At 44.0% G+C, this 20699-nt stretch overlaps 1 protein-coding gene and 1 pseudogene across 1 annotated transcript in view; one reads left to right on the top strand and one right to left on the bottom strand.

Moving 5' to 3' along the window:
* Positions 1-15914, top strand: part of Atp6v1b2 (ATPase H+ transporting V1 subunit B2) — a 28399-nt gene extending 12485 nt beyond the window's left edge. Inside the window, exons 3-14 of the mRNA XM_004669690.2 lie at positions 487-585; positions 1002-1095; positions 1198-1275; positions 1786-1925; positions 2387-2488; positions 2823-2920; positions 3467-3590; positions 6410-6560; positions 9632-9714; positions 10682-10786; positions 11909-12038; positions 14608-15914. Of these exons, the coding sequence (XP_004669747.1) occupies positions 487-585; positions 1002-1095; positions 1198-1275; positions 1786-1925; positions 2387-2488; positions 2823-2920; positions 3467-3590; positions 6410-6560; positions 9632-9714; positions 10682-10786; positions 11909-12038; positions 14608-14747 (1344 nt within the window). The 3' untranslated portion in view covers positions 14748-15914. The remainder of the gene's footprint in view (positions 1-486; positions 586-1001; positions 1096-1197; positions 1276-1785; positions 1926-2386; positions 2489-2822; positions 2921-3466; positions 3591-6409; positions 6561-9631; positions 9715-10681; positions 10787-11908; positions 12039-14607) is intronic.
* Positions 7890-8495, bottom strand: LOC105944849 (annotated as a pseudogene).
* Positions 15915-20699: the final 4785 nt, after the last annotated feature.

Below are 20699 nucleotides of genomic sequence, written 5' to 3' on the forward strand. Positions count from 1 at the left end.
TTTAGAAGTAGACTGAGGGAGGTGACTAAGCATTGTTTTACTGTAATGGTGATTGTTACGTAGAATCATTTTTCCTCCTCCCTCACGTAGTACATAGGTGATTGCACACGCAGCCTAGAAAGTCAACACCAGTTTTGAGTGGTGGAGAGAGATGTGGTTATTTGTAATTTCTATACCTTTTCTACAGTTATAACGTTAGAGTATACACAGAGAGGAAAAACATTGAACTTAATTGCTATATTTTTGTCTGTTAAGGCCCTTCTCACTGTACCTTGTGCTAAGTTTGCCAGTGTGTTTGCCAGTGAGCATGTGTTGTAAGGACTCCGACTATGTTCCCTGGGGATATTATGATGACGTACATAAATGTGCATGGGTTGGCACATGGGAAGATGGCATAGGCAATAATACCACAGGAGGGATAGTATAAGCAGTAGCCTGGAGAGTTTTTCAGAAAGGGCTGTTGATCTTTTGTGTTTTCCTGTTTAGTTTCCCAGGTATGCTGAGATTGTCCACTTAACGTTACCAGATGGCACGAAGAGAAGTGGGCAAGTTCTAGAAGTTAGTGGTTCCAAAGCCGTGGTTCAGGTAAGGAGCTCTGTCAGCTGCTTCCTAGGTGAAAACACTTAAGGAGTTACATCAGAGGAGGGAGAAGAAAAGCAAAATTTGCTGATTATTGGATGGTTCCACAGTATCTGAGTAACTCCCTTTGTGCTTTTTAAATAACTCCTAGTTTTTAATGTTACCATGTTTCAAAACAGTACCTGGACAGGGGTTGGCAACTTTTCTGGGAGGCTCTCAGTAACTTCTTTTTAGGTTGTATAGGAATATTTTAAAGTTCTTGAATATTCTTTCTTTTGTTCTATTTCTTTGTTCTTTCTTTCAACAAATCTTTATACAAATCAAGGACATTCTCCCCTTGCTTGTGGCATTTCACCTGCAAGCCAGTAAATGCCTATGATCTATATTTCTTTTACCCTTCAATGAATTCTCCTTTTTGATAGGTATTTGAGGGAACATCAGGTATAGATGCCAAGAAAACTTCCTGCGAGTTTACTGGGGATATTCTCCGAACACCCGTGTCCGAGGATATGCTTGGTAAATGGACATTGCTCTTCACTCTAAGCAGAGATCTGTTTCCTCATAAACAAGACTGGAAGATCAAGGTCTACTCATTTGTGTCTTGTGACTGTTTTACAGGTCGAGTATTCAATGGATCAGGGAAACCCATTGACAGAGGTCCCGTGGTCCTGGCTGAAGACTTCCTTGACATCATGGGTAGGCACAGTGAATAAATTTCTGTGTTTGAGAGAAACGAATCTCAATTTACCTAGTAGCTTTACCAGATGGAGGGTGGGCTTTGTGGTATTGTTTCAAGCAGATAAACAGTATTTTTTTTCTTCTTAAGTTACGAATTATGCAGTTACTTATGTTACTTAATAAATGAGTTTTCCTAGAAATTACTTCAGAATTTTATGTAGTATATTATGCAATATTACTAGGGTATTGGTAAGACCATGACTTTGAAATTGATGTTCCTTATGTATTTGTACCTTTATCTCACTTTGAGAAAATAAATTCTGTTACTGTATATTTTGTGGGTCCACAAAAGAAGTAAAGGAAATAATTCAAATTTCAAAAGTACTGGATTTTTTTTTTTTTTTTTGAAGTAGAGAGAAGTGCTTTATACAGTTCTGGTCTTCTGATGCATTTTCTTTTAATTGATTTATGCTTCCACCCATAAATGATGAACAGACATTGAAGTTTTCCCTTTTGCATTACCATTAGGTCAGCCAATCAATCCTCAGTGTCGAATCTATCCAGAGGAAATGATTCAGACTGGCATTTCTGCCATTGATGGCATGAACAGCATTGCTAGGGGGCAGAAAATTCCAATCTTCTCTGCTGCCGGATTACCACACAATGAGGTGAAATAGATACTAGAGGATTTGGTATGCTGTTTAACAGGGAGAAATTTCTACATGTATCATGACTGCTGAGAAAGCAGATAAATATACAGGGTGTTATTTGTATAGTCCAGTTACATTGAATCTTCACTCACACATACTGGCTTCTGCTTACACTTGTGGCTCCTAAAAAGTGAGAAATAATTTCTTTTTTTGTTTTGGTTTTGGGGGGTAGGGTTTCACTCTAGACCAGGCTGACCATGGTGCTCATAGTGATCCTTTCTGTCTCCCAAGGCAGAGGTAGGAGGATTGCTTTGGGTTGGAGGCCACCCTGAGACTACATAGTGAATTCCAGATCAGCCTGGACTAGAGTGAAACCCTACCTCCAAAAACCAAAAAAGAAAGTTGAGGTTAAACTTATCTCTGTTGTAGAAATGTAATGTTAGTTTAGTTTTCAACATGGTTCTTTTATTCTTCATCAGATTGCAGCTCAAATCTGTCGCCAGGCTGGTTTGGTAAAGAAATCCAAAGACGTAGTAGATTACAGTGAGGAGAACTTTGCAATTGTATTCGCTGCGATGGGGGTAAGTATAGAGGTTTTCTATTTTGGCATGGCTTATGAAATCGTTTGTTCTATTAGAGTGAGGTAGTAAACTGTAAACATATATTTGCTAGGTAGAGAATTTGTACCTTGGCATTTTCGTCAAACTAAAGAATAAAATGTATCATGTGGCTAAACCTTAAGAACCGTATTCTCCGTGCCTAAAAAGGCTTTGCTCTGCTTACTTGTGTGAAAAATTTTTGGACATTTCATATTTTAAAAGCAGGAACAATTTAGATTTATAGCTTGGCCTTCATCAGAAATAAATGTTGAGAATTTTCTTTCTCCCAGCACTGATAACAGTTATTTCTATTTAGGTCAACATGGAAACTGCCAGGTTCTTCAAGTCTGACTTTGAAGAAAATGGCTCAATGGACAATGTCTGCCTCTTTTTGAACTTAGCTAATGACCCAACGTAAGTAAACTCCCCTACTTCTTTGTGTTTTGGGGAATAAGGTTCTAAAATGAGAGAAGAAAGATGTCACAATAAAAGCCCGTAGATTTATGAGTGAGGTATATAAATTCTAGCCCTGCTTCTTGTAAGCTGTTTGGTTTTGGTTAAATGACTTACGTAGACTCTGTAGCTCATAAAATGAGACAAATAGTACTTGACAGGACTGCTGTGCATGTTACAGTACACGCGATTGCATGTGTGCGTTTCCCAGGACGTAACTGGTCCTGCTTTTCTTCATACCTGTGGACTGTGTCCTCCATTTCTTCTGCCTTCCCTTCTCGCAGTCCTTTGTCAGTTTTGAGAAACTGTATAGCTGTCCAAAATTATGGAACAACTTTAAAATAATGTAGATTTATAACTACCTCACTGAAGAATTTTCAAAGTAGTAATTTATTTCCTCTCCTCGGTGTATTAAAACCTTTCAAAGGGAAGCTATATGGTTATTTCCAGACATGTTTTTATTTTGACCCTCTGGTTCAAGTGAGCTAGACTTATGCTCCTTTTCAGCATTGAGAGAATTATCACTCCTCGCCTGGCTCTGACCACAGCCGAGTTCCTGGCCTACCAGTGTGAGAAGCATGTGCTGGTTATCCTGACCGACATGAGCTCCTACGCTGAAGCCCTTCGAGAGGTAACTAGCCTTTTTTTTCTTTCTCTTATTTTTCAAATATGCCTTAGGGTTATTTTGGATGCTTTGTAAGTTGCTATTTTTTAGTCATGTTTTTAAGCTCACTGCTCATTTGTTAATAGAATATCTTAAGTAGAAAGAACAATATGCCCTTTTTTGTCAGAGTAGTTGTTACATGAGAGGATGAGATTAAAATAAATGGCTTCTGGTTATAATCATCATTCTAAGGAATTAAGAACTGACTGTAAAGAAACTGCTGCACGCTGTTCGTCCAGTGGCTGTTCAGGAAGTTCAGCCCATACCAGCCATATTGACCCTTTTCATACCTGTAGTTATTAAAATTTTTTGTTTATTTTAGGGCTGGAGAGATGGCTTAGTGGTTAAGCACTTGCCTGTGAAGCCTAAGGACCCCGGTTCGAGGCTCGGTTCCCCAGGTCCCACGTTAGCCAGAGGCACCAGGGGGAGCACGCATCTGGAGTTCGTTTGCAGTGGCTGGAAGCCCTGGTGCGCCCATTCTCTCTCTCCCTCTATCTGTCTTTCTCTCTGTGTCTGTCGCTCTCAAATAAAAAATGAACATAAAAAAATTAAAAAAAAATTTTTGTTTATCTTTATTTATATATTTGAGAGCGACAGAGAAAGAGGCAGAGAGAGAGAGAATGGGTGTGCCAGGGCCTCCAGCCACTGCAAACGAACTCCACACGCATGCGCCCCCTTGTGCATCTGGCTAACGTGGGTCCTGGGGGATCAAGCCTCAAACCGGGATCCTTAAGCTTCACAGGCAAGCACTTAACTGCTAAACCATCTCTTCAGCCCTCATACCTCTAGGTTTTAATGATTATAATACTTAAATATATATCCTACAGTGGTGGTTCGAAGTTTTTCTTTCAGAAAACCATTTTTTATATGTGTACGACAAGGGTGCAGGGTCTCACTGTAGCCCAGACTGACCTCACACTTACTGTGGTCTTCCCACCTCAACTTCTAGGGAGCTGGGATTACAGGTGTGAGCCACCATGCCTGGCTTTTTTCTTTTTAACTAAATTTTTTAAAGCAGTATTAACATTGTTATCATCCAGATGTTTTTGGATGTTCTAAGACAAGTTATTACCATTTTTAGTGAGCTGCTCTTTTAAGCATGAAAACAGGGGGAAAGACCTAAAGCTAACTTTTGAAAATTCCCAAAGATCATCAGCTAATCCCACTCTGTTACAGAATGCTCTGGAGTCATGGTTAAGGACTAGAGTCATTCCCGCACTTGGAATAGACTAACGCTCTTTGTAAAAAGACATAGCTTACAAACCCAGATTTTCTTCCTCACTTGAGCTTTGACCTTTGTGCTTGGTGACATGCTTTGTAGACACACTTTGCACAGCACTGCCTGAGCATACTCTTTGATATTTTAATTCTTAAAATTTTATTTATTGGCAATTTGTGTGCATATAAGATGTATTTTGACCATAATCCCCTCCCATTCCCTTCTCTTGGACTCCTCGTCCCACCCCCCACCCACTGAGCCCCTTCTGTCTAACTAGTCCTTATTCCACTTGGATGTGGGGTTTTTGTTTCTTTTTCCTTATAACACTGCAGTTGGTAATAATGTTGGGTGCTTGATATGGTCGGGAAATACGAGCATCTGTATTCCAGCATGCATGTCTCCAAGAAAACCATTTATTTGTGTGAGGTAGTAGACTCTTGGCTTGTGATTTGTTTTGAGATAGTTTCATGTAGTCCAGGTTGGCATTGAACTCATTATATCATTGAGGATGACCTTGAACTCCTAGTGCTTCTGCTACCTAACTCCCAAACCCTGGCTTTATGATCTTGAGAGATCCTCCTTTACTTGATCCCAGCTGTAAATTAGATGTAACTTTTCTTACTGAGCTGTGGTGAAGATTTGACTAATGTGTGTACAATGCAACAAGTGATTTTTTTTTTTGCATACTTCCTTTAACCTTTTCAAAATGAGTTGATGAGTGGTGAATTGCACAACATGAAATAAATCTAGCACTCTGAGGCTCTTCTTAACCTAAGAGCTCATCCTTTGCTTCATAAAGTGACAGCCAGATTTTCTTCTCCCACACTGTTTGAAGACTTAATATATCTAACAAACAGAAAATTTGATTTTTTAAAAATTTTCTGTGCTTTGTTTTGAAACAGGGTCCACTGTGTCGACCAGACTGTTTGCAAACTTAGAGTCCTCCTGCCTTACTCATATGGTGATGTGTGTTACCATGCCCAACTAAACTTCTGGTTCTTAATTGTCAATATTTTTGCTTTAGAGTAATTTTAATGATTTTTTAAAATATAAAATATTTATTTGAGAGAGATTGGAAAGAGAGAATGGGTGCACCAGGGCATCTAGCCACTGCAAACAAACTCCAGATGCATGCACCATCATGTGCATCTGGCTTACATGGATACTGGAGACTTGAACCTGGGTTCTTTGGCTGTGCAGACAAGTGCCATCTCTCTAAGCCATCTCTCCAGCACCCCCCCCCCTTTTTTTCTTTCTTTCTTTTTGAAGCTGGGTCTCACTCTAGCCCAGGCTGATATGGAACTCCCTGTGTAGCTCCAGGTTTGTCTCAAACTCATTGTGGTCCTCCTACCTCAGTGTTTTGAGTGCTGGGATTAAAGACATGCCCCCACCATGCAGTAGAGTAATTTGCTTTTGTGTTTAGATTTCTAAACCATCACTTTTAAGACAGCATTTGGAATGAATAGGACAGTATTTTCAACTCTGTAGTTTGGGCACATTCAGATACACTTTAACCAAACTTTATTTTTCATACCATAATATAACATTCTTTTTGGCTTACTATCAGGTTTCTGCAGCTAGGGAAGAGGTCCCTGGTCGGCGAGGGTTCCCAGGCTACATGTACACAGATCTGGCCACAATATATGAGCGTGCTGGTCGAGTGGAAGGTAGAAATGGCTCTATCACCCAAATCCCTATTCTCACCATGCCCAATGACGGTAAGTGCCCACTTTTGGTTATAACAGAGTAGCCGCTGGAAGAGCTTGGAGCTGAAGACCATCTGCCTTTTTGAAATTCTTCTGAGAGTTTGCCTCAAAATAGATGGATATACTTAAATTAAAACTTTCATTTGAAAGTTACTCATAATTATCCTTACCTCTTAATGGATGAAAAAGAGTTTTCTTTTTATTTATTTATTTATTTGAGAGTAACAGAGAGAGAGAGAGAATGGGCGCGCCAGGGCCTCCAGCCACTGCTAACGAACTCCAGATGCGTGTGCCCCCTTGTGCATCTGGCTAACATGGGTCCTGGGGAATCGAGCCTCGAACCGTGGTCCTTAGGCTCATAGGCAAGCGCTTAACTGCTAAGCCATCTCTCTAGCCTGAAAAACAGTTTTCTTAATTTGAATTTTAATGCTTTGATTATTATGTAATATTCAGTGCCTGCTGTTAGTAGGTAAAAGAATGTTAAGAATTTGTGATCTCTGGTTAATGTAGTTAACTCAGTCTACTTGGGGATTTTTGTTTTAAATCTAAGTGTTTCTGAAACATAAAGTAGTTTTTATGTTAAAGATTCAGATGGTAAAGACTACAAGACTTAAGAAAGACTTTTGAATCTCTGGCAGAAGCAGCTGTCTTTATTTATTTGAGGCAGGGTTTTACTCTAGCATATGTTGATCTGGAACTCACTCTGAAGTTCAGGCTGTCCTCAAACTCACAAAGATCCTCCTACCTCTGCCTTTTGAGTGTTGGGACTAAAGGCGTGTGCCACTACACCCAGCTGGTGATGCCTTTTTATTTTGGCATATTTATTACTATAGGCAGGTCTCTTGTAGGTCAGTCTGGCCTCAAACTTACCGTATAGCCAAGGCTGGCCTTGAGGTTTTGATCCCACTGCCTTCAGCTCAGATGTCACTTTTACGTGTGGTTTATGCAGTGCTAGGGAGACTTACAGCTAACTCCATGTTTACTGTGAAGGTGCTCTACCCATGCCTGGTTATGCCATGCTGGGGAGACACATGACTGCATGTTTACTGCGAGTGCTCTACCCTCACCTGGTTATGCCATGCTGGGGAGACCCATGACTGAATGTTTACTGCGGTGTGCCCACTGAGCCACATCTGTAGCTCCTCCCATGTTGGGTTTTGTTTTGTTGGTTTTTTGAGGTAGGGTTTCACTCTAGCTCAGGCTGACCTGGAATTCACTATGTAGTCTCAGGTGGCCTCGAACTCACGGCCAACCGCCTACCTCTGCCTCCCGAGTGATGGGATTAAAGGCGTGCACCACCACGCCCAGCTTCCTATATTGTTTTATTATTATTATTATTATAATTTATTTTATTTAACAATCTAGGAAGTTGGCAGCCATCAGCAGTTCCAGTGCAATTTCAGGTGCAATTGGGAATTCAGGAATCTCAGTAGAGCTGTTAGTGTAGCGAACCTAGTAGGTAAAATACATGCATACTTTTGATAGCACATGTGAAGGGATCTCTCTAAAATTGACCTCACTGGTTTCATTCTCTGCAAACTGACCTGGCCCACTCAACATGGCTTTTATTGTTCCCGATGTTAGTGCATGTTCTCTTTTCACAATAAATTTGTGACCATCAGAAGATATTAATTTGATGGGCTGGAGAGATGGCTTAGCGGTAAAGCGCTTGCCTGTGAAGCCTAAGGACCCCGGTTCTAGGCTCGGTTCCCCAGGTCCCACGTTAGCCAGATGCACAAGGGGCGCATGCATCTGGATTTCGTTTGCAGTGGCTGGAGGCCCTGGCGCGCCCATTCTCTATATCTGCCTCTTTCTCTCTCTATCACTCTCAAATAAATAAATAAAAAGTAAACAAAAAAATTTTTTTTTAAAAAAAGAACATATTAATTTGACATACATGGCATCAGGGTCTTCACAGCCACCATAGGTTTTCTCTTCTCCATCCATTATGCTCTTATGAAATTCTACTTCAATTCCACAGGAACTTTCGTAGTTTCTAGTCAATCCCTCAGCCACCGCAGCCAGCCGTGTCCCCGCGCACCGCCACAGCCCCTATTCAGGGCCACCCCCTCACCGCCAGCTGCCTACCCCAGTCCCTATATTGGTTTTTAAAGACACTTTTTAGTTACTGTAATTGAGCACTGTTCTGAGTTCTTTGTAACTGTTCACTCATTTGATCTTTCTTGTGATATTGGGATGGGTGCTGTAGCCTGAGGCCCAGAAAGGTAATTTATCAAGTTAGGGAATGATAAGTTAACAACTTGGACAGTCTGGTTCATAATTTATACCAACTGTCACAGTGTATAGCCAAGGATGTGAAAAGGATTTGTTCCAAAGGAGAGGCCACAAAGTATTTTGCATGTTTTAATTATGATATTTTGAAATACACCTCATGTGATCTGTTTTTCAAGGTAGGGTCTCACTCTAGCTCAGGCTGACTTTGAACTGACCACATAGTCTCAGGCTGGCTTCATGCTTGCAGTGATCCTCCTGCCTTCGCCTCCTGAGTGCTGGATTAAAGGTGTGGTTCACCACGCCAGCCTCACGTGATCTTCTTTGATAGGATCCTTTTGGTGCTTCTTGAATTGCCTTGCCCCAGCACCCTGTATTTGCATGGATAAATGTCACAGAGCCACCAACTAAGAATGTTCTGTCCATATGCATAAAGTTGGTAAGTTTCTATAAGGGAACTCTGTGCTTAAAATGGCTTTTTTTTTTTTTTTTTTAACTGAAGAGAAAACACCTAGAACAGGGACTACAGCCAGTTTACTATGTAGTGTGAACATGTCTGAACAGCTGTAGCCAGACAAACAAAATGGCCGTATAATGTGGTAACCACTAAGCACGTTTGACTCTGTATTTAACGCTGAAACTCAGCACTTCAGGTTTGTTAGCCACATTTCATCCAGTTGGCAGCCCCATTTGGACAGTGGCCACCGTGTTAGACAGTAGCATTCCATCATTGCGGAACATTGTTCTGTTTTAGCTCCTGCAGGCCGCACCGTGTGTAGCACACTGGCTTCCTGGGGGTCTGCTTATGTGAGATGACCATGTGCTGAATGCCTTATGTCTTTCTCTGGCAGATATCACTCACCCCATCCCTGATCTGACTGGGTATATTACTGAGGGGCAGATCTATGTGGACAGACAGCTGCACAACAGACAGGTACTGACATGCGCAGTGCTGGAGGCTTGCAGAGCCTCATCAGTCAGTTCCTCTACGGGGTCTTTAGAACTGTAGTGCTTGGGAAATACCAGCTAGACTTGTGTTTAATATGGCAGTCGAAGTGTCATTTCTGTACGCTGAAATGCTGGTGTGGGCAGTGTTAGAAATTAGAATTAACACTTTTCTTTATTGGACCTTTAAATAGAGTCTACTGTCCTTTTGGGGGTCTCTATGCAATAATTGTCTGATTTACAAATCTTATTAATAGAGAAACATTTTTTAAAAAATTATTTGAGAGTATTATAAACTCCAGGCACATGTGCTACTTTGTGCATCTGGCTTTATGTGGGTACTGAAGAATTGGATCTGGGGCTGGCAGGATTTGCAAGCAAGAACTTTTAACCACTGAGCCATCTTCCCAGCTCCCCCAAACAAACTTTTCATGGTTTTTAAATAGGTATTGGCTTCTAAGATCATCTTTTTTATGGAATTGTTGTTGATCAGTTTTAAGTTTAGAGAAACTTCATTAGTTTGAGAAGGAATGAAGAGCTGCCTGTGAGAAGACAGGAGGGGCAAAGCCACTGTGGAGATCCACGTTTAGGTCATTTATATGTTCTGGATTAGGGACCAGGCTCACCAGCCCTGACACAAAGTTATTCTTTTTTTATTTGTGTAAATTTTTTTCAGTCAGAGCTCAGAACATTTTTTAAACTGAACTGTGATACTACCATCCAGATGTTGAAGCTTTTCAACAGTGTCGTACTGTTGTATAGATTTTACTCTTACAGATGTAGTTCTCAGAAGTGGTTCTCATAGTGCCTCCCCCCCCCCCACCCCCAAGATAGGCGCATGCATCTAAGAAATCAGCGCAGCAGACTCGTGTGACTTTGAGGTCCTAGTGACTGAGCTTCTTTGCTACCAGGAAGGCTTATCTACTTAAATGTGACTTTTTTCTTTTCTACCCAAGATTTACCCACCTATTAATGTGCTGCCTTCGCTCTCCCGGTTAATGAAGTCTGCGATTGGCGAAGGCATGACCAGAAAGGATCATGCTGATGTGTCCAACCAGCTGGTATGTGCGCCCTCATTCGTGGTGTCGGAAAGAAGTTGCCGCCTCTCTCCTCAGCCCGGTCGTCCTCCTGCCTTACTCCCTCTTCTTCCTCTGACCACTTATTTTCTTCCTCATCCAAGTAGAATTTCTGTGTGTATTTGCAGCTAGGTCGCCATTCGTTGAACTGAAGTAGCTGCTTTCTCATAAGCATAGGGGCTGCTGATGAGGATGGAAGCTGCCTGCTGAGGCAGGGCGTGCTAGCATACCCCTGTAATCACAGCTCATGAAGCTAAGGCAGGAGGATTTTTGAGGTAATGTCTCGCTATAGCCCAGGCTGTGCTGGAATTCACTGTGTAGTCTCAGGCTGTCCTCAAACTCACAGGAATCCTCCAACTTCTGTCTCCCAAGTCCTGGGATTAAAGGCATCCGCCACTATGCCCAGCAAAAGAAGTTTTTTGAATAAAAGGAAAACAGGGCCAGGTATAGTGGTGCATACCTTTTAATCCCAGCACTCAGGAGGCAGAGGTAGGAGGATCGCCATCAGTTCAAGGCCATCCTGAAACTACATAGTGAATTCCAGGTCAGCCTGGGCTAGTGTGAAACCCTACCTTGAAAAACCAAAGCCAAAAATATATGATAAATAAATAAACAAAAGGAAAACAAAACAGTAAGGTCATTTTAATTAGACTATTCCTGACTAGATATTCCAGCATATGTCTTAATATATTAAAAACAATCACTGAAATACTAAAGCGTACAGTTTTACATGTGAATTCCCTAATTCCTGTAATCGTACAAAATTGTACACCAAGAAAAACACTGACCATCACGTAGCAACGGTAAGCCTATAATGTCACAAGTGGCTGGGGTGTAACTTGGAGGTAGATCTTCCCAAGGCTTAACTGAGAGCTTGGTTTTTCAGATGCTCTATGAATTGTAAGTTACTGGATGGGAAGTGTATTTTTTGTAGCGCGTTATTGATGTCTGCACATCCCATGCCTGAAGAACAAAATAGCCCTTCTGATGCTTTGTCAGGAACGCTAAGTGAATTGTGTTGGGTAGTCTTGTGGGATCTGTGAAGAGAGCTGCAGCATATGTTTCCGGGTTATGCCTCTGTTTTATACCTGCCTTTCTTTTCCTCAGTATGCGTGCTATGCTATTGGTAAGGACGTACAAGCCATGAAAGCCGTAGTTGGGGAAGAAGCCCTGACCTCGGACGATCTTCTCTACTTGGAATTTCTGCAAAAGTTTGAAAGAAACTTTATTACTCAGGGTAAGATAACATTTTTTCCTTTCGACAAGTCTCATGTAATTTCTAAGCTCTCCTTCCTGTCTGAGAGATGTATGTTGGGCTCCATTCACATTTCCCTCTGATTCAAGCAGTTCTTCCTCTCTCAGTCTCTGGCTTCTTCCCCTCTGCCTTTAAATACCTTAGAGGACTCCTGGCTTGATCATCCCTTTTCTGATCTGCCACCATGTTTTTCCATCCTCTGCTGCTCTGCTGAGCCCGCTGCCCCTTGCCATGCCCGTTGCCAGCTCTTTTCCTTGCAGCTTATCAGCAACAATCTCCTTTGGCATCGGGGCTTTTGAACTTTTCTGAGTCATCTGGTTTCATCTATTTTTCTCATTATTCATCTTCCTCTCCTTTAATTGTTGTAGTTAACCCTGGTGCTGTGGGACAAAACATCGATCAGAAGCAGCTCATGGGAGGAAAGGGTTACTTTGCTTCCAGTCTCAAGGGAAGCTTCGTGATAGCAGGGAAGGCATGGCAGGAGCAGAGGCTGACATCACCTCTGCCATGGCAAGTGGAAAATAACAGTAAGAGAGTAAGCTGACCTCTGGCAAGGGGGAGCTGGTTATAGCACCCCAAAGCCCGTCTCCCAACAATACCCACTCCACCCAGATTGCCACCAGCTGTGGACCCAGCATTCAAAACACATGAGTCTATGGGCAGCATCTGATTCACACTTGCACAATTATTAATACAATAAAAAGCTGAGTTACCTTTTGTTCTGCTCTCTCACCCCAAACAATTTCAAATTGCTACATAGAATCTTTGTCCTCTTTCTAAAGCTCCCACATCTGTACCTGTCATGCAGACGTCATTGTTTATGTTATGACCCTTGAGAACTCATTGTGACCCAGAACCAGCATTTTGTCCCAGTTGACCTTCCTGCCTAGCAACATCCTGGTCAAGTTCTTTTGATTTTTTTTTTTTTTTTTTTTTTGTGGTTGTTGTTGTTGTTGTTGTGTTTTTCGAGGTAGGATCTCACTCTAGCTCATGCTCACCTGGAATTCACTCTGTAGTCTCAGGGTAGCCTTGAACTCATGGCGATCCTCCTACCTCTGCTTTCCGAGTGCTGGGATTAAAGGTGTGCGCCACCACGTCCAGCTTCTTTTGATTTTTTGAGGTAGGGTCTCACTCTAGTCTAAGCTGACTTGGAATTCACTGTGTAGTCTCAGGGTGGCCTCAAACTCACAGGGATCCTCTGCCTCCCAAGTGCTGGGATTAAAGACATGCACCACCACGCCTGGCTTCTGGCAGGATCTTTGTCCAGCTAACTAGGTTTAGCAGCAGGGCAGTATTCTTAGCCTTCCTTGGTTATACTCCAGTGATCAAATACTTGCTCACTCATGATCTCCTTTTAGATGGCTTAGCCTAATCTGTGTGCATCCCACTTCAAAGTCTTAGTGCAATATTTTTCAAACTCAGTTTGCTTTTGACTCAACTGGGAATCTTTCTTAAATTATAATGCTAACTGAGTTAGCAGATCTATGTGGGGCTGGAGAGTCTGTGTGGAAGTTGTGGGTGATGGTGACCGCCTTGGGTCTCACTTGGACCTAGTCCAGAGCCCTGTCCCATCACCCTTGGCCGCCGGTGTCAGCTTCCTACCACTCTCTGTGGCTCCAGGGTGCACGTCCCTCTGTCCCTCTACTGAAGAGCTCGTGCTGGATTTCCTTCTTGGTACATGGGAGTGTTCAGACTGGTGCCCATGCTGGAGCTAGAAGTGCTCCATCTTGACCTGAGCGTAGATACAACGGGCTGCGACTTTGAAGTAATGCTCACATGGCGCACTTTACTAGAGCCACCCAGACATGCAGGATAGTTTGTTTATTTGAGGTAGGGGCGGCAGTACTAGGGAAAGAACCGACCCATGCCAGGCAGGTGCTTAGTCAGTAAGTGACATACCCAGGCTTGTTGAAAGTTTTGTTGTTTAAGTGCAGAACCTGAAACAAGAGAAAGCAGAACCCCAGCCATTTTTGATTCTACAATTGAAGATTTATTTATTGGGGGAGACTTCTTCTATTAAAGATAATAATTTGGTTGGAGATGGAAGCAGAGGATCACAAGTTTGAGGCTGACATGAGACTCTCTCCCAGTAAATACCAATTTTGAAGACCTCTGACCTGTGGTCCGTTCTGTTTCACCAGCATTTAAGGCCTCGTCAGCATCTCTGTTGGTTTCCTACAAACCCAGCCTTTGCTCCTCTGAACGCTGTGTCTGGCGGAGACTGCTTTTGACTAGTCTGTGGACAAAACCCTGGGCCTGGTGTATATGTTCAGGGATCCTACACGCTTGTCAAGGTTCAGCTCGGCCCCTTCCCCCAGCACTGCTAAGGCTGCCTGCTGGCTCTAACCCGAGGACACTCACTTCTCTCTGATTGCCTGTGTACTGGGTGCCCTCATTGCCCCAACGACTCATCAGTCTTAAGAGTCCTGACCTATCTTTTCTTTCTTACACTTGATGGCCACATTGCTTGCTAGTCATAGAACAGAATCAATACTGATCAACACTGATCATTTGGAAGTTCTTTGTCATTAATTCAGTCTCAATTTTTTAGGTCCTTACGAAAACCGCACTGTGTACGAGACTTTGGACATTGGCTGGCAGCTGCTCCGAATCTTCCCCAAAGAAATGCTGAAGAGAATCCCTCAGAGCACCTTGAGCGAATTTTACCCTCGAGACTCTGCAAAGCACTAGCTGCTGCTGCTTCTGTGGTGACCCTCTTGTGAAGTACTGGTTCTGTTTCCTGATTCCTTTTGCACTCCTCCATCCCCACCTTTGTGTGGGAGTTTACCTGTTCCCCCGTAATTAAAAACAAAGAGTAGGTGACGCACTGTGCCAGTGTTGCAATGTTCTAAACTGCTCACCGACTTTAAAATATCCCTGATCCGAAAAGCCTGACGTCTAGTGCTTTGTTCAAAGTGGCTGCAGGGCTGAGGCGCCGGTTTCTTCCTGGTGTGTGTGTTTGTACATAGTGCCGTTGCTAATTGTGTCTTTGTTGGGGTCTCAGGCCTTACCGCGCCTCCCTCAAGAATGTCACTGCTTTTAAGTTAAGATGCTTTGGTCTCAAGTTCAGGGGCAAGACAAGTGTGGAAGAACTCTCCTTTGGAAGCAGCAGGGCTCGTTCCTGAGCACTTCCTGTGGGTCGTGGTTGTGTCTGGAGGTCAGTCCTGGTCTGAGCAGATTGGTTTTACTTTCCACTTGCTCTTTCCTATGAGGTGAAGATTTGCACAAGGAGTTTTACTTTCAGAACCTGTGAGCTGGGATCCCTACACAGCATGTGTCTGTGAGTGCAAGAGCGTGCACCTTTGCACAGCTGGCACATACCTGGTGGTGGTGAGCTGTCCTGTCGGTGCTCCTTGCTGGATTTCCATGCAGAGGTCGCAGAAGTGGAGCCGGCGGGAGAACCGGGTCTGGACGAGTGGGTGCGGGTGGAGGAGCAAAGCCCGCCTGCTGCTGTGTGCTCGCGGTGGCCTTAGCGCTAAGCAGGGCCTGAGCACTCTGAGGCTCACGGATGTTTTAAACTCTGCTCAAGAGCAGCCTTTGGAAAATCCCCAAGCTTTTTGACCCAGCTACCTTTCAGGGAAATCTTGTGGCCCAAGTGACGGTGTTCCATGAGTTTCTGCTCCTCCTGACATGAGCCCTGAGCTCTGCCCTTCTGCCCTGTCTGCCGTCGGTCTTGTGTGTGTCACTCAGGTGCAGCAGAACCGTCCCCACTCTGTGCATTCCAGCTTTCCAGTCGTGTGACGCTCTTCACATTTCTGTCCAAGGGGATGGGGTGGGGGGAGTCAGCATGACTATATTTTAATGTAGAAAATGTGACATCTGGATATAAATGAAAATAAATGTTAAATTAAATGGAAACTGCCCAAAATGACTCTGTATCTTTACTTTAGGGAAGCCGCAGCAGCAAACTGCTGAATAATATGTCTCTTCACAGTTGTGACCCTCGTAACCAATCTGTGGTCCAACCCTGTTGAGGGCAGGATTCAATTCCATAAAGAAGCAGGAGATCCCAGGCTTGTGCAACCAAACTTTGCGATTTTTTTGTTTGTTTGGTTTTGTGTTTTGAGGTATGGTCTCATTCTAGCTTAGGTTGACCTGGAATTCACTGTGTAGTCTCAGGATGACCTCAAACTCATGTCGATCCTCCTATCTCTGCCTCCCAGGTGCTGGCATTAATGGTATGCACCACCACATCCAGCTTCTTTTTTTTATTATTATTAAATATTTTTATTGATTTCTTTATTTGCAGGCAGAGAGAGATAGGAAGAGAGACAGAGGTAGTAACACAGCAGGGCCTCTCACCACTGCAGACAAACTCCATCATGTGCCACTTAGTACATCTGCCTTTAAGTGGGTGCCAGGGAAGTGAACCCATGTCATTAGACTTTGCAGGAAAGCGCCTTAACCACCGAGCAATCTTTCCAGCCCCAAACTTTGGGATTCATATCTGAGCTAGCAAAGAATGGAAAAACATGGACTCTAAGGAGGGTGGATTATGAATTAAATGGGTTTTGTTTTAGGGAGAATTAGGATCCAGAGGGAGAACTGGCAGGATGCCCAAGTCAAAAGGAGGAGGGAAGACAGAACAAACACACGCAGAGCAAAGCCCAAGTCAAACAGCCCCTCACATAAGACATCAGAGAGATCCATCCATGTAGCAAAACAACATCTGAGAACAACCAACCGTGTGTAGAAAATAAATAGAAAAAGGCCCAGGCAAGTAAATCCTGTCCTGCAGGGAAGAGAGCTTACTAAAGCAAGGACCAGCAAACTCAGAAGCAGGAAAATGAGAGCTACACATAGGTGCCTGGCCCATTTGCAGATCAAACGTGCAGCTAGAATGAGTCTCATAATCACTCAGCTGTGTAAGGGCCAGAACCAACTGGTTGGTGGACCCAAGAGGCCGACCCAGGAAAGGCCAGCCCAGAGGTGTGCGGAGCTGAGGAGGAAGCGGGAAGCAGCTGCGGGGGAGGGTTGCCTGCAGCCATCTTGGAAGAACTGGGTCAGACACAGGTTCTAGTCCTGCCAGGGTGGGCAAGGTGGTGTCTCCTTGGACCTCTTGTCCCTGGCTGATTGCATATAAAAAGCTGTCTTGCTCCTGTGCCTCCTTCACTGTAGTACGTCATGAGGACATGACTGTTTTTTATAACCCGGTGTTTTGCAGGTTGCCCTTTCTAGCCTTTCCTTCCTTCCTTCTTCCTTTTTTTATTGACAACTTCCATAATTGTAAACAATATTCCATGATAATTCCCTCCCTGCCCCCACTTTCTCCTTTGATACTCCATTCTCCATCATATCCTCTCCTCCTCCCAATCAGTCTCTCTTTTATTTTGATGTCATGATCTTTTCCTCCTCTTATGATGGTTTTGTGTAGGTAGTGTCAGGCAGTAGGAGGTCATGGACATCCAGGTCATTTTATGTCTGGAGGAGCACGTTTTAAGGAATCCTGCCCTTCCTTTGGCTCTTTTCTTTTCGCTACCTTTTCCTCAATGGGCCCTGAGCCTTGGAAGGTGTGATAGAGATACTGCAGTGCTGAGCTCTCCTCTGTCACTTCTTCTCAGCACTATGGTGCTTTCTGAGTCGTCCCAAGGTCACCGCTATCTGAAAAGAGAAGGTTCTCTAACCAAAAGTGAGAGTAACATTAATATCTGGATATGAACATTAAGAGAATTGTTTACTGGGAAGTTTGGTGAACATAGTATATACATTTAGTCTCTTCTAGCCTTTTTGCCTTTTCATGGTAGCTGTTCAAGCACTCCCATCACATCTCACACACACAGGTGCTCTCGGGCATCTTTGTTTCATACATGTTTAGGATACCTAGAACCTGCCTGGTGTGAATGGAGGATGAGAAATAGAAAACAAAATATATCTTGAAACAAGTCAAACCTTGCTTCAAATAAACTTACATGGGTCTAGCATACAGGAAAATCTGCCAGGAAATATGTAGGAGTGTGGGTCACAGAGGCCTTCTAGCGTTCTCTCACAGGAGTGACGTCTCAGAGGCCTTGCATCTGTTCTCTCACAGGCGTGAGGTCTCAGAGGCCTTGTACACATTCTCTCACAGGAGTGAGGTCTCAGAGTCCTTGTACACGTTCTCTCACAGGAGTGAGGTCTCAGAGGCCTTGTACACATTCTCTCACAGGAGTGAGGTCTCAGAGTCCTTGTACCCGTTCTCTCACAGGAGTGAGGTCTCAGAGGCCTTGTACACATTCTCTCACAGGAGTGAGGTCTCAGAGTCCTTGTACCCGTTCTCTCACAGGAGTGAGGTCTCAGAGGTCTTGTACACGTTCTCTCACAGGCGTGAGGTCTCAGAGGCCTTGTACACGTTCTCTCACAGGCGTGAGGTCTCAGAGGCCTTGTACCCGTTCTCTCACAGGAGTGAGGTCTCAGAGGTCTTGTACACGTTCTCTCACAGGAGTGAGGTCTCAGAGGCCGTGTACACGTTCTCTCACAGGAGTGAGCTCTCAAAGGCCTTGTACACGTTCTCTCACAGGAGTGAGGTCTCAAAGGCCTTGTGCCCGTTCTCTCACAGGCGTGAGGTCACACAGGCCTTGAACCCGTTCTCTAACAGGAGTGAGGTCACACAGGCCTTATACCTGTTCTCTCCCCTTTTCCACTCAATCAGCTGTCAGGAGATGTAGAGGGTAGATTCTAGTCATGGCAAGAATGAAGTAGACTGTAATTGTTTCTGGGTCTCTGATCCATAGTATTGCCTGTGTGGCCATATAAGAAATGTGAGTCTGCTTCATATTCCTTTAGAGGTAGCAGAGGGCCTAGAGAGCTGTGTCAACCCAGAGCCTGGGCCACAGCAGCACTGAGGACATTTACTTTGCTACCCTCACACTGTAGTTACGGTTAGTTGGTTCAATAACACGCTTGCTAATTGTTTACTTATTTTTAGTGAAAAGGTTTTCTTAGGGAGCCTTTCTATGAGACCTCATTAGAAGACCAGTTGAAAAAGACAAGTGTCTTCAAAGGTCAAGGTAACTAAATGACTCATTAAACATTTATTGCCTGCCAATTCAGTGTGTGACATTTTATGTAAGTGAAAAACTGTCCACAGACTCTGTAAATACCTCACTGAGATGTTCTTTTGCAGCATGAGCAAATTGGTTTAAGGCGCCAGGTCAACAGAGCGTTGTCCGCTTTTAAGGTGAGGTTAAGTGAGTTCAGTCCACACTAGAAGTCAGAAGAAGGGCTACACCAAAAACAGTTGGTGTGGTATGGTGACTCAAGCCTGTAACCCTAGCATGTGGGAGGTAGAGGCAGGAAGATTAGGATTTCAAGGTCATCCTGGCCTACATGAGGCCCTGTCTCTAAAAACAAAAAAAAGGAACTACGGGCTGGGGACATGACTGGGCACATAAGAGTTCTTGTGGATAAATAAAAACTATATTTTTTAAAAAGTGGGGGGAGCCAGTCGTGGTGGTGCATGCCTTTAACCCCAGTGCTTGGGAGGCAGAGGTAGGATTGCCATGAGTTTGAGGCCACCCTGAGACTCTATAGTGAATTCCAGGTCAGCCTTGACAAAAGTGAGACCCTCTCACGCCTGTGAGAGAACGGGTACAAGGCCTCTGAGACCTCACTCCTGTAAGAGAACGGGTACAAGGCCTGTGTGACCTCACTCCTGTGAGAGAACGGTACAAGGCCTCAGACCTCACGCCTGTGAGAGAACGGGCACAAGGCCTCGAAAAACCAAAAAAAATTAAAAAAAAAAAGTGGGGGCTAGAGAGATGGCTTAGCAGTTAAGGCATTTGCCTGCAAAGTCAAAGGATCCCAGTTCAAGTCTCCAGTACCTATGTAAGCCAGATGCACAAGGGGTGCATGTGTCTGGAATTTGCAGTGGCTGGAGGTCATGGCGTGCTCACTCGCGCGCTCGCTCTCTCTCTCTCTCTGCCAAATAAATTTTTTAAAAAAAGTTTTTAAAAAAGAGTTCTTGCAGAGCAAGCACGCAGCCCTGAATTGGATCCCTAGCACCTATGTAAAATGTCAGACAGGTGCCCGGGCCTGGTGGCACATGCCTTTAATCCCAGCACTCAGGAGGCAGAGGGAGGAGAATCGCTATGAGTTCAAGGCCACCCTTAGACTACAGAGTGAATTCCAGGTCAGCCTGGGCTAGAGTGAGACCCTACCTCGAAAAGAAAAGAAAACGAAAAAATAGAAGAAAAAAAAAGTCAGGCAGGAAGGTTGGGGAGGTAGCTCAGTGGTTAAAGGTACTTGCTTGCAAAGCCTGCCAGCATGGATTCGATTTCTCAGCACCTGCAGAAAGTCAGCTGGGCATGTCTGTGCTGTCAGTGTGCCTGCAGTGGGAAGAGGCAGAATTAGGTGGATCGGAAGCTCACAGACCTGCTGGTCTGATGTTCTGTGGTAGCCTGTTTGCAGCAACAAGAGACCATGTCTTAGAGAAACTGGAACACAGACACCTCCAACTTGTCATCTGACCTCCGCATGTGTGACCTCCCAACACACACATAGGTTCAAATGTTAAAAAGAGAGTTGGAGCTGGGCATGGTGGTAACATGCATTGAATCCCAGTACTCAGGAGGCAGAGGTAGGAAGATCACTTTGAGTTTGAGGCCAACTGGGGACTACAGAGTGAATTCTAGGTCAGCCGGGGCTACAGTGAGACCCTACCTCAAA

Source organism: Jaculus jaculus, chromosome 12, assembly GCF_020740685.1.
Source record: "Jaculus jaculus isolate mJacJac1 chromosome 12, mJacJac1.mat.Y.cur, whole genome shotgun sequence".
Lineage (NCBI taxonomy): Eukaryota > Metazoa > Chordata > Mammalia > Rodentia > Dipodidae > Jaculus > Jaculus jaculus.